The 16146-nt window shown below is 34.8% G+C and overlaps 1 protein-coding gene across 1 annotated transcript in view; it reads right to left on the reverse strand.

Annotated features, from left to right (window-relative positions):
- The window catches only part of LOC101566985 (putative COBW domain-containing protein 7), a gene marked incomplete at its 5' end in the record, with an annotated part of 48531 nt that overhangs the window by 26300 nt on the left and 6085 nt on the right, over nt 1-16146 (reverse strand). Inside the window, 4 exons of the mRNA XM_023721934.1 lie at nt 293-307; nt 1699-1706; nt 9764-9801; nt 11001-11060. Coding sequence (XP_023577702.1) covers nt 293-307; nt 1699-1706; nt 9764-9801; nt 11001-11060 — 121 coding nt within the window. The remainder of the gene's footprint in view (nt 1-292; nt 308-1698; nt 1707-9763; nt 9802-11000; nt 11061-16146) is intronic.

The following is a 16146-nucleotide window of genomic DNA, read 5'->3' on the forward strand; positions in this document are numbered from 1 at the left end:
ACGTTCAGAACTTCTCCATTTTCTTGAAATTTTTCTACTTGTTAATTGACAGCTAATAAATATAATCTCAGTGGGGCATAGTGTGATGTTTCAGTACATTTATACATTGTGTAATAACTCAGGACAGGCCATCCATCATCAAAAACATTTATCATTTCTTGATGCTGAAAACACTCAAAATGGTCTCTTTTGCAATATACCACATAATACTGAATACAACCATCTTTCTGTAACGGAACACAAGAACTCACTTATTCCTATCTAGCTGTGACTTGGTATCCATGAACTTAACTCTCCCTTTTCTTCTCTTCGCCCTCTTGTAACCAAGATTCTGCTTTTTATGTCTATATGCTCAACTTTTTGGATTGCAAATGAGTGAAATCATGACTACTGTACTTGTCTTTCTGTGTCTGGCTTATCAAAACTAACATTTTTATTTGAAAGTATTTTTCTCCCCCACCTGCATATGTTTTTCAGACAATGAATCTGTAGAAGTTAGAATTCAGCACTCCTGCCCTTTCCTTCTTCATAAATCCTCCAGGTTTAAAAACATACAGAAAATTATTGTTCAGATGATAGGCATTTTCCTTTCTAAAAAACTATTGTTGGTCTATACATTCATTTTTACTAATAAAAAAGGGAACTAAGTACTGTAATTACACTTTCTTAAAATTCAAACGTATTTCCCTTCCATTCCTATCCCAACGTCTACTCAACCCCAAAATCACGCATGGTATTAACTCAATACTGGGCCCTTCAAATGTCCCTTAAAATAAAAGAATTAGGAAGCTGTGCTTACAGCTCTAATTCTGACCTAAAAGTACCTTAGTTACTATTTGGAGATACACATTCATGATGATCTGACATCTCAGAGTAACCAGATTACTGCTCTCTCTAAGCAGTGATGAAAAGCCTCTAAGAGTCTGAGTATACAAAATGTAACCCAAAACCCGCTTATCTATCATAAAGTGCCAACATTAACTATACCAGCATAACAGAAATTTTGTCATAAAGGCACAGAAACATGGGCCTGCCAGCCCCACATTTATTCTTTAGAATATTTCTGTCAATGAAATATTAATTTTAATCTTGTGAGTTGTATTAAACAATGAATACTTAAAATTACAAAAATAAAGTATCGATTCTTTAATATTTACTTTTATTAAAAAAGCATCAAAATTTTGAATATTGACTTTTTTGGTATACAAAATTTTACAAAGAACACAAATTCTTATATGAATTACAATGAAAATACCAACAGCACTTTACAAGAAGAAATCTGTACTTCAATTATTACACCTAAAGCAGTCTGCACACACGACATCAGCATGACCCACATACACATACTGCTTACACTGACAGCCAATGTGCTTTTCTTTCCTGGCCTTTTTGTGGGACATACTTGATACCTCAGTGGTCTTACTGTTTTGTTAAGAGGTTCTTATTATATTATACAGCATGTAGTAAACAGGAACATAAAATATCAATAAAATAAAGTATTAAATTTTTAGTATGTATTGTGCATTTAAGACACCAGCTATGTACTTGCTTACAAAACCTAAAAGAAATAAATTCACCACAAATAAATTCCTATATGAACTACATGAAAATACCAATAAAACTACAACAAAAATAAGCTTTGCTTCAACTGTCTGCACACAACTGCATATTCTGTGCACATGTCTTGCTTACCCTGACAGCATGTGCTTCGCTTTCTTCTCCTATGTGAGTCTTGTCACCTCTTATCTCTGCTTTGTCAGGAACCTCCCACTATACTGTACAATATGCCCTTAGTAGGGAAGTAACATTTCAATAAAATAAAATATCAAATATGAGTGCTTAGATAACATTAAAAATAAAAACCTGGGGGCTGGGGAGATAGCACAGTGGAATAAGTGCTTGCATGGCAAGCTCAAGGTCCTGAATTTGATCCCTGGTACCACCAAAAAATAAATAAATAAATAAAAATTTTTAAAAACCTATGTCAACTACAATATAAACACAAATGTCTACCACAGAAACAAGCTTTGCTTCAACTGTCAGTCACACCCAATGTGGTTTTCACACGTAACAAGTGCATGTTCCATACCCAAGTATCACACTGATAGTACATATTTTGTTTTCCTGTACTATCTTTTTTTAAAATGTACTTGGCTGTTGCAGGGTCTCACTGCACAGCTCAGACTTGTGGTGATCCTGTTTTTAGCCTCTGTAGTGCTGGGAGTTCAGGCATGCACCACTATGCCCAGACTCTGGCCCACTTAGCCCGCACTAGGGGCAGGGCTGGTGCGGCATGTGGTGCCGAGGATCAAACCACTGTCCCTGCCCTTGCCTAATCTTGCCTCAGCAGGCGCTTTAGTCCACTGAGCTATCTCATTGGCTGTCCTGTACTTTCTTGTAGGACATAGCTAACATCTTCGTTTTCCTGTTGTCATTGTAGGTCTCTGTGAGGCTGCGCCTTTCTGTTTACCTGTCAGCTCACCAGTGTGCTCCACAATTTTCTGCCTAGTTCTCTGGGCAGAAACATTTTGGTATTCCTCTGCTGAAAATGATCTTTTATGTTCTCCATTCTAAACCCTCTAAGAAAATTTCTTCACAATAATTTGCACTTATTATTTCTTTGTAAGCTATCAAACTGTTTATAACACATGTTTAGCATCAAGTAAGACACAGTCATAAGCCAATGCCTTGTGTTACAACTGACATCACAGTTGCTGCATAACGCATCAACATGTGCTCTATGGTTCTGATATGGAAAATTTCCTTCCCACGCTTCCATTTTGTCCCTATCAATAATTCCACCATGGTGAAAGGTTGACATCAGCAGTACTAGTTTTGTTTTGCCACACACAAAGTCAATGTTCTCTTTCTGAAATTCAAAAACTGTATTAAACAAATTTATATTAAACATTTCACTTGCAATTTCTGCACTGGTCAACGTGCGCTCTGCTAGCAAATGCAACATCAATTGGAAAGCAGTATAGCAATTATGGAATGTCACATTCTGATTAGTTTGGGAGATGGGAGTGGTTTACCACCATACAAATAAGGACCTGATGGCTGAGTTCCAGGATACATAGCTCAGTTGAAAGCACGATAAGCCTTCACATTTACAAGGGCATAAATAAACAGCCAGCAGGATAGCTCAGCGGCCTAAAGCACCTGCTTAGGCAAGCTTAGGCAAGCCTAGGGACCACGGTTCAATCCCCAGCACCACATGTCAAGCCAGTCCCACTCCCAGGGTGGGCTGAGCCGGCCACAAAAAACAAACAAACAAAAAACCAAACAGGTACATGAATTTTTATTCCATAACATATATTGACCCATCACTTTTCAATAAGTCTTTCATATTTCCTGTGATCACCACAAGAAATCCTGCTAAGTACAGCAGACCCACAAATGCTTTCAGTTCAGCTAGTGAGGTGCTGAGATACATTTTGAATATGGATATTGGTGCACACAGAATGTTTTACTTGCCTTTCAGTCTGTGTATTTCACAGCATCTTGTAGTGTATCATGTTATAATTTCCAACATGGAATGGCAGTGCCGGCATTCTGTCTGGTACCTCTCATCATGCCAAGAACCTCCCTATGCCTTTAGACCTACTTCTAACACTGGATCATTCCATTTGGTTGTGTGGCCATTTTGCAACGTTTCCACTAGTCAAATGCACACTGCTGTTTTCTTCATCATTTGAGTCAAAGAGGTCTGCATTCCTTGTGTATCAGCTGACTCTTGCTCCATTTCATGGTCACAGGAACATGGCTCAGAGAGACAATGTCAAAGCAGTCGCCATCATCCCATGATCCACTCACACCCCTCTTCTGTGATGAAAGCATGTATTTTATCACAGTGGGTCATCTTCATCATCTACACGAGTAATCTGACTATTCACTTTTGATCTCCTCTAAAACTTACAAATCTGGTTTTTCATGTACCATTGTACTGAAATGGGTTACTTCTACCAGAAAATTCAAACTGCTATTTTTAACAAATACTAGAGCAGTTTGGGTCTACTGGACTCTCTGTGATGCTCAGACGTAAACACAAAGCCAGTTAGATGGAACATAAGTGGGTAAAAATTCTGTCTTGCCACTTTTGCACATGTGCACACACCTTGCCATTTGTCATACCAAGTGGGTAAAAACACATATTGCTTCCTGCATCCCTCAGCGTACTGAGATGTACAGCTGGCTGCTATTATGCTAAAGTACAAATTTACAGTAGACAAGTAATGGATAGGTGCGCTGGGCGCAGTATTGTGCTTCTAGGTTAAACCTGAAACAGAGGCTTTAATTTAGAAAAAACAACTGATACACAGGTTCACATGCTGACAGAGAGGGCTCTGCATGCCCACTACAGCACGTGTGTCATGTGTTCACCACCCCTGCTCCAAAGTCAGGCTAGCTCCTTCAAAAACATTTTGATACTGGCTTAGAAGCACATGATAGCAGTCATCTCTCCGAGCAGGATTTTCTCTCCCCATCCCTCACAATCTTAAGTTATATCCTAAAGTCATCACAGCCTTAAGGTTCTCCTCTGGAAAATCATGTTTTTACCTCAACTGTCAGTGTAAGTTCCTCATCACAATAAAAGCTGGCTTGTGAGTTAGTGGCAACTACATTAAGGTAGTATTAGTTATATTTGAAATTTACAAATTATGCATATATCATCTCATTTAGACTTCATAACAATCATGGGAAGTGACTATTATTTTATGAAAGAAGAAATATATGGGCTAGGGAGATGGCTCAGTGGATTAAGTGCTTCCCTGGCAAGCACAAGGGCCTGAGTTCAATCCCTGGTTCCGCAAAAAAAAAAAAAAAAAAAGAGGAAGAAATAACCTTAGAACAAGATACCATATTCTTATTATACTGTCAAAGGTTTGGATTTTTTCATTTTATAAGGGAAAAAAAAACACCAAAACTTCAAAACAAAATAATAGGAGAATAACAATAGTAAATACATCATGTGTTGCTATCTTCAAAGTAGTTACTGAAGCTGGGCATGGTGGTGCATGCCTGTGTTCCCAGCACTCAGGCTGAGACAGAAGGATTTTGGCAAGTTCAAGACCAGCCTGTGTTACAAAGTGAGCTCAAGGCCAGCCTGAACTGCATAGAGACCCCATCTCACAAAGACAAAAATAAATAAATAAGTAAATAGTTACTCAGAGTACAAGATATGAGCATAAAAAAATTCTCCAAATAGTATTACCACAAACCTTTCTTCTCAGTGAACTAAGAGAAACTAGTAGTATAACTATCTTGTATTTTTTTTCCTTTCCCTTTCTCCTTTTCCCCTTTTCCACATCCTAGTTTTTTCCTTTTGAACAATTTCTTCTCATTTCACAATACCTAATGTAAATTTTGGACCTTATTCACTCCTTCAGTTTTTCACACCAGCAAGAAAGTATAGTGCGTAAACATGTAAGTCAGATTTATTTCACTTGCGAGAACGGTCTCAAGTTACATCTATTTACTTAGAAAAGTCTCAAATTTATCCTTCTTTATGGCTGAATAGTACTCCATTTTAAAAAAATGACATCTTTTTAACCATTCCTCAGTTGATAGGCATTTGTGTTATTTCCAAGATTTGGCTATTCAAACTGTACTGCTATAAACATGGATGTACCTATTTCACTGTGGTACAATGTTTTTAATTCTTCCAGGAGTATACCCAGAATGGGACCTCTAATTGTATCTTTTTGAGGACTCTCCACACTGATTTATTTCCATACTGCTTGCACTAGTCTACACTCACACCAACAAAGATATATTTTTAATTGGCAACATACCCAATAGAAGTAAAATGAACATAATTTTAATATCTTTGTAATTGTGTTTTCATATCACACAAAATCACTCTTGTACATGGTGCTACCTGAGTGTAATAACTGCCTAAGAAACTGGATCTATAAAGATTACCTAAAAATTATTTCAAGATGGTTCTACCAAGCCAGTTTCAGAACTCACGGCAAGGTGACCATGAAGGTACTTGGGTAGTTTGAAATCTAAGCAAGTTCGTAGTGCTTCTATTTAACAATTTTGATTAGGACTATGAAGCAAAAAAAAAAAAAAAAAAAAAATCAAATAATATTTGAGGGAAACAAAACTAAACTAATACCATGGCAATGATGTACTCCTTTTCACTTTAGGAGTAAAAAAGAACAAGTCCTATTATCATATGCTCTGTCTCAGGAGAATGAGGCCACTATCAGAAGCAAGAATACTGTCTGGCACACAGGGCCAAGAACTAGTCCTTGAATGGACTGTTACAAATGCTCTCCCATTTGTTGACATGGATACATAGATATTATTTGAAAAATGCCATCTAACATGTAATAACAAATCCTTCTCCACTGAGCAGTAAATCTACTTAACAATGATATACTATTAGCAAGGCATTTGCATCTGGATGATCCTGTAATACTAAAAATTCTTTCAAAAAGACATTTCAAGATACTGCATTACTAACCTTTTGGAACTTCTTGTACATATAAATTTGGGTTATTTAGCTAAGAGTTGATGAGACATAAAAAAGGTATACAAAAATTAAGAGGATTTAAATTTCCATCTGAAACTGATAAAATGATACTTTTACAAAGTTACTCACAATATTTTGAATCCATTTACTTCTTCAAAAGTTTAGGAAGTTCCACTTAAAGATAACTGGGAAGGGAAGACTAAAATGTACTCTCTCCAGCCAGAAAGGATTAAATATAAAAATAACTTAAAACCTTCTAAAAGCCTCCCAATATGCACAACTCTATTGAACACAGAATAGTTACATATAATTATAGCAGAAGAGATAAATTCTCAATTTTATACACATATGAAAATTACACAAACAAAAAAAAACTTAACATTTTTTTCCTCAGAATGTCCACTCAACACTTCTCCTAAAAAACTTCCTTCCTCTACAAGTCAAACTTTGCAAAAAGACAAAAATTTCTCTGTGCTATTTCATTTATAAAACAAAAACAAATGTAAATTGATACTCTATTCTACTATATAGGCATATGAAAGAAATTCCACAATGATTTTTCCAAAATGTTTTATGTATCGCCAAAGGATTCTACCTCTTTACTGACAGACTGTAGTTTCTGTCTGCATATCAAAAAAGACATGACTAATTTGGGCACTAATTAACCCCAACACATACAAAATGTAAAAGACCAAACTCCTAATGCAGCCCAAAAGAAACAAAATGGAACAGGAGGAATATGAGACACTGTTCAAAGGGGTACAAAGTTTCAATTATGCAGGATAAATTACAGAAAACTAATTACAGCATAGTGACAATAGCTAAAACTATTGCACTGAATACTTGAAATCTGCTAGGTTTAGATCACCACCAAAAAATGCTAACTATGTCACCTCAGAGATGTGTTACCCTGTCTCACGTTTTTCATATTATATGTACGTCAAAATATCAAGTTGTATACCTAAATATGTAAATTTTCTTTGTCAGATCTCAATAAAGCTAGTGGAGAAATTAGAAGAAATCCTTTAGAATAATACTAATATAGACAAAATGTTAAGAAGGGCTATTGAGTGTCCTTTTCTTTAGAGATAAAGAAGCTGGACCAAAACAGTAAAGAAAATGATCTTCAGTTATTCACAAAGAAGGAACACTGTTGTTGACCAAAGTGGAAATAAATCTAGTGTCACATTCACTAAATGGCATTGAAAATAAAAATAAAAATAGAATAAAAGAAGCAACTGTTGTTTTTAAAGGAATTGGTTATAGACGTAACATTATTTCAATTTTTTAAAATATTGCACAATGTCAGTATTGATTTTTCTGGCCTTTTCCAACCAAAATGTTTTCTGACTCAACTGTCTGAACAACTTGTATAATATAACAGAAGAACCAAAAAGAAATCTCTCACTTGACCTTTCCTGTGTAACTTCATTCATTGATTCTATTGCATTAAATGCTGTCACATTTGTAGAACTGAAAAGAACAATGTCAGTAGGCTAGATGTCAAGTCCTGAAAATAAAGAGCTGTCATTTTAAGTTGTCCAATTCTTTGCCCGTGATTAAAAAATGAATATTTCAGATCAATGGGTGACAATCCCATTAGAGTGATAGCCCATGATATCAATTACCACTTCAGTTTCAATTTGGCTGGCTGGCCACAGGGTACCATTTCTCAGCTTTACTTGTGATGGGCTGGTTCTGTGAAGCATGACACCCTTAAATTGCTGCCCATTATCCAAGTGTCATTACTTGTACTGCCTCAGAATTCTCTGAATCACAAGCAGCTATTGGGGTCAAGCTTTGCAACCAAAGGAATTGGACAAGTTGGCAAATTCTTTATATAAAGGCAAAGTTATTTATCTGGTACTCAACTTAGAAAATCTTAAAGTTTCCATTATCCTGACAGTATGTCAGTTTTGTGTGGGTATATTGATTTAATAATTTAAGAGGTTTTATCAAGGTGGCAGGAGGTTAAACGTATACTATGTTTGCATTATTCAGAACGTTGCTTTGTTTTTTTTGGTCTGTGTCATGCTGATAACAGATTCTATTTAACTCCTTTCCACACCCAGCTATACATATAAAATTATTCCTAACATCATAAAATAACAAAGAATTTTACTTTGAGTATGGTGTGATAAGTCTGTCAAAAAGACAAATGAATGTCCTATCTGCTATCTATATCATAAGTATCCCAAGTTGGAGAATAAATTTGTACAGGACATGAACTCACGTATGCCCATAACCAAGTCTCAAAATGAAGAATTGTATGGGGTATTTTCCTATCTCCATTAACAATTTGCTAGAAATAATTTCAAAATAGTCATTAAATGTTTTCTGAGCAAAATTAACATTTGAGAGTGCTTATGCAATTGTATAAGTCTATTCATAAATTTAAATTCATAAATTTCAAACAAGAATTATTTTCCAAACTTCTCCAATTAGTGCACTTTACTCCGAGAAGTAAAGGGCTAAGAAATGGGTATTAGTGGTCACCTGATAAAGCCAACATATTTTTGAAGCTGTGGCATAATTTAAGATTTGAAATAAACTTGCAGCATACAGAACAGACATAAGTTTCTAAACACTGAATTTAAACTTCCAAAAATTATTACTCCAGGCCTTCCATATACCTACATTGAGGTGACATAGGGTCCAGGAGAAAGAAAATTTTTATTCTCTGATGCCTGTGGTGCCATTTCACTTGGTGAATGGAAAAACACTATTCTATTTTATGCGGCAATGTTCTTTTAAAGATATAATGCATCTTATAAATTGAAGCCAGTTAAATATATTTGAGGACCTTAGTATTTAAAAATATTCACAGCAGGGTATTCTTAAAAAGTTTCTCTTCACTAATCCTATGTACAAATCCTAATGTCTTCAAAGAGTTAAAGCTATATTTAAAGAAAACAACTGTTGTCTGCTGTATTTGACCATACTTCATAACAAAACTAAGACCAGATATTTTAACAAGCTCAACATCTTCTATCACAGAGAAAACCTTAACAATACTGGGGTTGAATTCCAGTGAGGAGTTACACATACCTAAACTTTACCCTGGCCCTATACAAAAAGTATTATAGTAATGCCAAGTTTTATCACTCCATGAAATCATACTAATACAAATAAATACTTAATTTAAAAACAAAACAATTTTAAAACAAATCATTATGTATTATTCAGGACATTATTTTGAAAAAGATTTCTGTTACACATTTGAAACATATAAACATTCCCAGAACTTTGCAATTATCAATTTATAATGTTTCAACTTACTTTTAATCCATACTTTGAATCTACAACAGTTATGATACCTACAAAAGAATAAATATTTTAATTATCCTTTTTCAAAAAGGTGTTTGTTAATACTGTATAACTATACTTGAGAAGGAAAAAGAAAAACAGTCTCTTTTAGTTCACAGATACTGTTCACTCAAACAAATTTTTTTTCCTTTTTATCAATATTGCAATTTAATTCAATCCCAGGAAAATTTAAATGGATTTCAAATATGTACCAAGTCCCTAGCATAAGACACTAGAAAAGATAAAAACATAAATAAATTTTTAAGATTAATAAAAGCAAACTGGCATAGCGCCTGCCTGCAAGTGTGAGGTCATGAGTTCAATTTCTAGTGCCAAAAAGAGAGAGAGAGATTTAGCATTTAAAAGCCTACAATTCAAAATGTGATAGATATTCAAAATATAAAGTGAAATATGAGGAATTAGGTGACACAGGATATTTTCAATTTATTTTTACATAATCAAAATCAAGACTTTTCTTAACATTTAAATTATTAAAGAATCTTTAGGACAATTTGGTAACTGTTCAAATACTGAAATTTTACACTGATTTATAGAAGTAAACTTGTACTGCATTAAGAAAGATGAATATTACCATGACATTACGAGTAGTTGTGAAATACCAACTTGAATCAACAATATGAAAATGTGTTAAAATTAATGTATTTTTATGATGGATGTTTGTTTCTTAACTAAGAAAAGTATATTGAGTTTGATTTGTAAGTGAAATTAGGGGTTTGTGCTTATGTGACTAACTGTAATGTTCAAGATAAAGTGAAAGAAAACAGAAATATGATCCTTACATCATCTGGCTAATTAAAATATGAGCTCTAACATACTACGAGCATAAATCAAACAACCAAAGGTATAGAAAATCTACACAAAATTTTTAAAGAAAAGCCTGAGTAGAAGCGCTAAGCTAGGAGCTGAGATTAAAGCTTGATGGGGGCAGGGAGACAGTTCAGTGGAATAAGTGCTTGCCTGGCAAGCACAAGGTCCTGAGTTTGACCCTGGTACCGAAAAAAATAAAAAATAAAAATAAAGAATGAAACTTGATGATCCAGTTGGGTCACTGTCTGAAGCTCTGAAGTCTACATAAAAATTTACTTCATAATAAAAGAAGTTTGAAAATAATAATACAAGGAAGCAAAATTATAAACAAAATGAGCTTAATCACATAAATTTCAACTAAAAGCAATTTTTTTTCACTTACCATCAAGATAAATATCACTCCCTAGCTCAGCATCAACCCAAAATATAGAAGCCACAGCACCTGAAAATATATTACAATATCGTATAAAAATATTTCTTTAAACTGCAAAACCTGATTTAATTTAATCTGTTTGATGGAATCAGCAGATAAGCACACAAATCAAATCTGAGATTCCAGTTGTCTTCTTATGGGACTCACTGTAATAGAACCTTTTACTATTTATTAGTTACCTCTATCCTCTCTGCCTATTTTCTAAAGGAAAAAAATAACCTCTTATCACACATAAACAAGTATAAACAGATGGCAAAATGATTCACAACAGCTATTATTAAATAATCAGACATCATGGCTATGTATGTATACAGCTTATTTTTATTTTTTCACCTCCTAACCATATGGTTCATAAATAACAAAATAATTCCAAAATTGCTTGTTCAAACAATAAGTAAATAAATACATAATTTTTTAGGAGAAAAAGAATAAGAAGTAAAGTTATAAATTCTCTGGCATTGCTAATTTTCACTATTTACTTGATACTGCCCTAAAACCTCGGTCTGAGGAAAAATTATTTCTAAGAAATTACAACTTGTTTTTGACAGAAACTGGTTTAGTACAAACCACACACCCTGATTAGTATGCCGTAACACAAGAAGAAAACTGACAGCAAGGAAGGTATTTGATTTTTCAAAGCATCATAGGCCCAGTTAGTGACAGTGCTGTCTAAAAGAATGAGCATAGGGGAAAAACAAGGATAACTGAACTCATTCCCCTGTCTAAAGCTGTCCACCTACCCTGATGAGATGTGGTCCCCCAAGCATCACCCTGTGTCAACAATGAAATACCTGTCAGTTGTTTACAGTGATTACTCATGCAAGATATAGCAAGGGCCACAAGATCTAATGGTTTCCTGATACCTATTGATTTTTTCCCAAAAACTTAATAGTTTTCCAATTTGACTGAAATAGGATTTGTGAGTTACAGGGGCTGAATCAATGTCTGTCCTTTTCACGGAAATTACTTTACCATGACAATTATTTAGCTTAGAACTGAAGAATGTCAGTCTCCTAAACAGGAAACAACTGAATTGCCAATAAAAATGTTCTTCACTAAAAACATGATTTTTAATTAATAGGAGAGAAATGTATTATACCATTACTCCAAACAATAAGTCACAAAATATTAAATTTTTCATTTAGTAGAACACTTAAATTGTACATAAATCCTATATTTTAAAAAAATTTATTGATTTCTAAGGAAACAGTTTATAAGTCACACATTAACATTTTCTTATTATTAAGATGAATTGTAAGAGTATATTAGAATGTTTACTCTAAATATATGGTTTACTTTGCTAGTTATTTACCAGTTACACAAGAAATAATTATCTACAATCTGGACGTGAGTGTTCTGCTGCAAAAACAAAGTGAATGAACTTTTTTTCCCTGAGGTATATTTAGCAATGTCTGAAGATATTTTTGTCTGTCATTAGGGAACTGCTACAGTTACATAGTGGGTAGAAGCCAAGAAGACTGCTAAACATTCTACATATCCCCAAGACAGCTTCCCTACACATAACAAAAAGTAATTATCCAAACCAAAATGTCACTTGTACCACGGCCAACCTAGATTACAGATCTCCAAACAAAATAAAATGAGGCTGAGGCAAGAGGATCACCATGAGTTTGAGTTCAATCTGGACCACAAAACCTGAACTACATAGCAAGACACTCAAAAAAAAAGAAAGACAACACAAAAGCCCACAAAAAAAATAATTTTAAAATATAAAAAAGAATATGCAACCTCACATCATAAATTTTGAAGAGTGACAATCCAGACAAAAAACAAAGTTTTGTGTAAGTTATGGTCGTTCCCAATTCTATTTCCATCTTCGATTGGATGGCAGGAAGTTTACAAAATCCACGCATTTATCAGAAATACTTTATGAAATGCCAAGAAATGGAAATGAGGGAATAAGTAATATAAGAATAAATCAACAACATTAAAAAAATCTCAAGAATACGTTTCTAACCATCTCCATATTTGGGAGAGAGCAAGTCACTTTCTAGGGCTGAGAGAAAAATGAAAACAAAACGTCAGGGGTCCAATGATGTCTCTACATAAGGTTATACTGATGTATCATCCAGTGATTACACTCCCAAGAGCAGGATATGGAGTATCTTAAGAGGACAAAAGTTAATAGACACAGTGCTTCATAAGGACTTTTTTTTTTTTTGCTCAGAATGCCCTCAGGGGAGGTTTGGCTGGCTTGAGCTGTGGGGATGGAACCACAGCAACCTGAGCCTGACTGCTTTGTTGAAGCAGCCACTTAAAGAACTGAGCTAAGGGGCAGGATCCCTTCATAAGGATTTTTAGGTCATCCATTTTTCCTTTGTTTCTCTCTCTCTAATCCCCAGTAACACACAACTTTTAAATTGGGACTCAAGAAAAACATAAACAGGGGCTGGTGAGATGGCTCAGTGGTCTAAAGCACCTACTTAGAACAGGCTCGGCAAAGCACAGGGACCATGGTTCAATCCCCCAGCGCCACATGCCAGCCAGCCCCACCCCCTGGTGGGCTGGGCTGGCCACACACACACACACACACACACACACACACAAATAAATAAATTAATTAATTAAAAAAATATTTCCTCTTTAAAAAAAAACATAAACAGGTAAGATGAGTGGGGCATTATAAAGAATTCCTCATCAACACATCTAAATAAATAAAAGCTCTCTGATCTCCCCACATCAAGTGTAAATGTATGCACATGTAGGAAAAGCAAACACAAAGATAAAAGGACAGCTTCCCAAATATGGGGCAAAAATCTGACATTCCTGTAACAGAAGCATATAGAACTCCAAATAATATCAACCCAATGAAAACCACACTCAGACATATAATAATCAAGATTACAGAAATTCAGCATAGGAACAGTATACTAAAAGCCGCTAAAGAAAAAAAAACAGATCACATTTAAAGGAAAACCCATCAGAATAACGGCAGATTATTCTTCACAAACCATCAAGTCAAGAAGAGCAAAGAGCAAAGTACTTCAAGTCTTGCAAGAAAACAAAATCCAACCCCGACTGATCTATCCTGCAGAACTATCTTTCAAATATAATGGAGAAGTGAAATATTTCCATGACAAAGAACAACTAAAGAATTTCATGATGACAAAGCCAAGCCTACACAGACTACTAAATGATGTTCTAGAGAGGAAGCAAATTGATCACAGCCCCATGAATGAGAATAAAAAGAACTCGCCAAATAGGGCAAACAGAGGAGAGTAAGAGGTATACAGTAGTAGTCTTTCAGTTATTCTTTTGTGTTCAGCAGCAGAATATTTCCATCAGCACACTCTACAAATGGACTTCTCTTCCACCCTATGAGTCATGATTCCACCTGAGTTTACAGTGTGGATTTCAAAGAAATAGCTGTAGCTCAGTACCACAAGTGATGCCTAGCCACCAGTAACTGTTACGGTCATTATGCATGTCCACAACACACTAGAACTTTGTGCGATATCCTATCCTCAAACTGTTAGACATGCAGGTCATTTATTTGCCATTCCAGTATTTATCTTATGTTTTACTCTTAGTACTTCTTTGCTATCATGAAAACTTTTTCTTAGTTCAATTGTTTTGAAACATTTAAATTTCTGAATATTGTTTAATCTTAATTTTTGTTCTAAGATTTATAGTGTATCTTTGACTTACAATTTACTTAAAAAGACATTGTATGCTATCTTCTAGTATTAGAAACTTTAAAAAGTATATTTCCATTTTCTGTTGACTTTAAAAAAAAGAGGTTTGTACCTATAAAATAAATAAATACAAATATGAAAAAAAAAAACCAAATAACTGTAGTGGAACTATGTATAGAGTACTTACTAAGTAACTCTTTTGCTGTCTATAGCAACTGGCTCTTAGATATTTTGATTGTGTTATTTGTTCTGAATGAAAATCCATGGACGAGAATATAAAATTTACCATAAAAAAAAGATAAAGGGACAGAAAAAGTACTGAGAAAAATGAACAGGGTGTACATGTGGCAAAGAACCCATTCTGGAAGGAAATATAATCCAAGAAACCAAAGATAATCCCATTAAAGACTCCAAAGGTCTTCTTCATAACAAAAAATGTAAGGCGATACAATTTTAATTAAAAAAACAAACTTGAAGGAAAGAAAAAAACAGAGTATGAAAAGACAGTGATAAAGAAATTTGGAAGCAATAAATTCAGTTAGCCATTACCCAACTAAACTGCTTAACTTCATTTGGAACAGGAAGGAACAGAAGAGATACTGGTAAAAGAATTAACTGACAAAAAAGAAAGACTAAATGATCACAAAAAATGGAGATGCAAAATATGAATTAAAAGTTATATCAGGAAACAATAAAATTCAGTACAAAGAAAAAAAGCAAAGCACCCAATAATTTGACAGAAAACTTATTCATGGAAATAAACAAGAGAAATGTCCTTATAAGAACAAAGAATACACCGAATTTCAAGAAAAATGAATCTTATGTGTATTACTGAACTTTGAAAATCCAGAAAAAGGGCCGGCTGAATAGCTCAGTGGATTAAAGAAAAGAGCTGGCTGAATAGCTCAGTGGATTAAAGTGCCTGCAAGCTGAGGCAGGAACCGGGTTCCCTGGGCCTGCCAGTGCTGGCCCCACCCCAGGGACTTGCTGAGAGGGCAACTGAGACTGGGCATGCAGGTGTGCACCTGTAATCCCAGCTCTTGGGAGGCTGTAAACAGGCAAATCACTACGAGTCCGATCTAGTACTGAGACCCTGAACACCCTGCAGACCCTTCCAAAAAAAAAAAAAATTCCAGGCATTCTACATGAAAAAGCAAGTCATTCTGCAGAAGAGAGTAATCAGAATTCTGCAGTTCACGGAATGTCCCAACATAATAAAACAGTAACCACAAAGTTCTAATTTAAGTGTTCTAAAAAGGATAACCACCAAGTTGTTTTTCAGGAAAGCCAGACAGTCTCAAACATTAAAGAAAAGAGCAACCATTGAAACTTAACAGTTGGCTGGAGAGATGGCTCAGTGGTCTAAAGCACCTACTTGGAACAAGCTTAGCAAAGCATCAGGGACCGCGGTTCGATCCCCCAGCACCACATGCCAGCCA

This window comes from Octodon degus, unplaced genomic scaffold (genome assembly GCF_000260255.1).
Source record: "Octodon degus isolate 3935 unplaced genomic scaffold, OctDeg1.0 scaffold00087, whole genome shotgun sequence".
In the NCBI taxonomy this organism is placed as follows: domain Eukaryota; kingdom Metazoa; phylum Chordata; class Mammalia; order Rodentia; family Octodontidae; genus Octodon; species Octodon degus.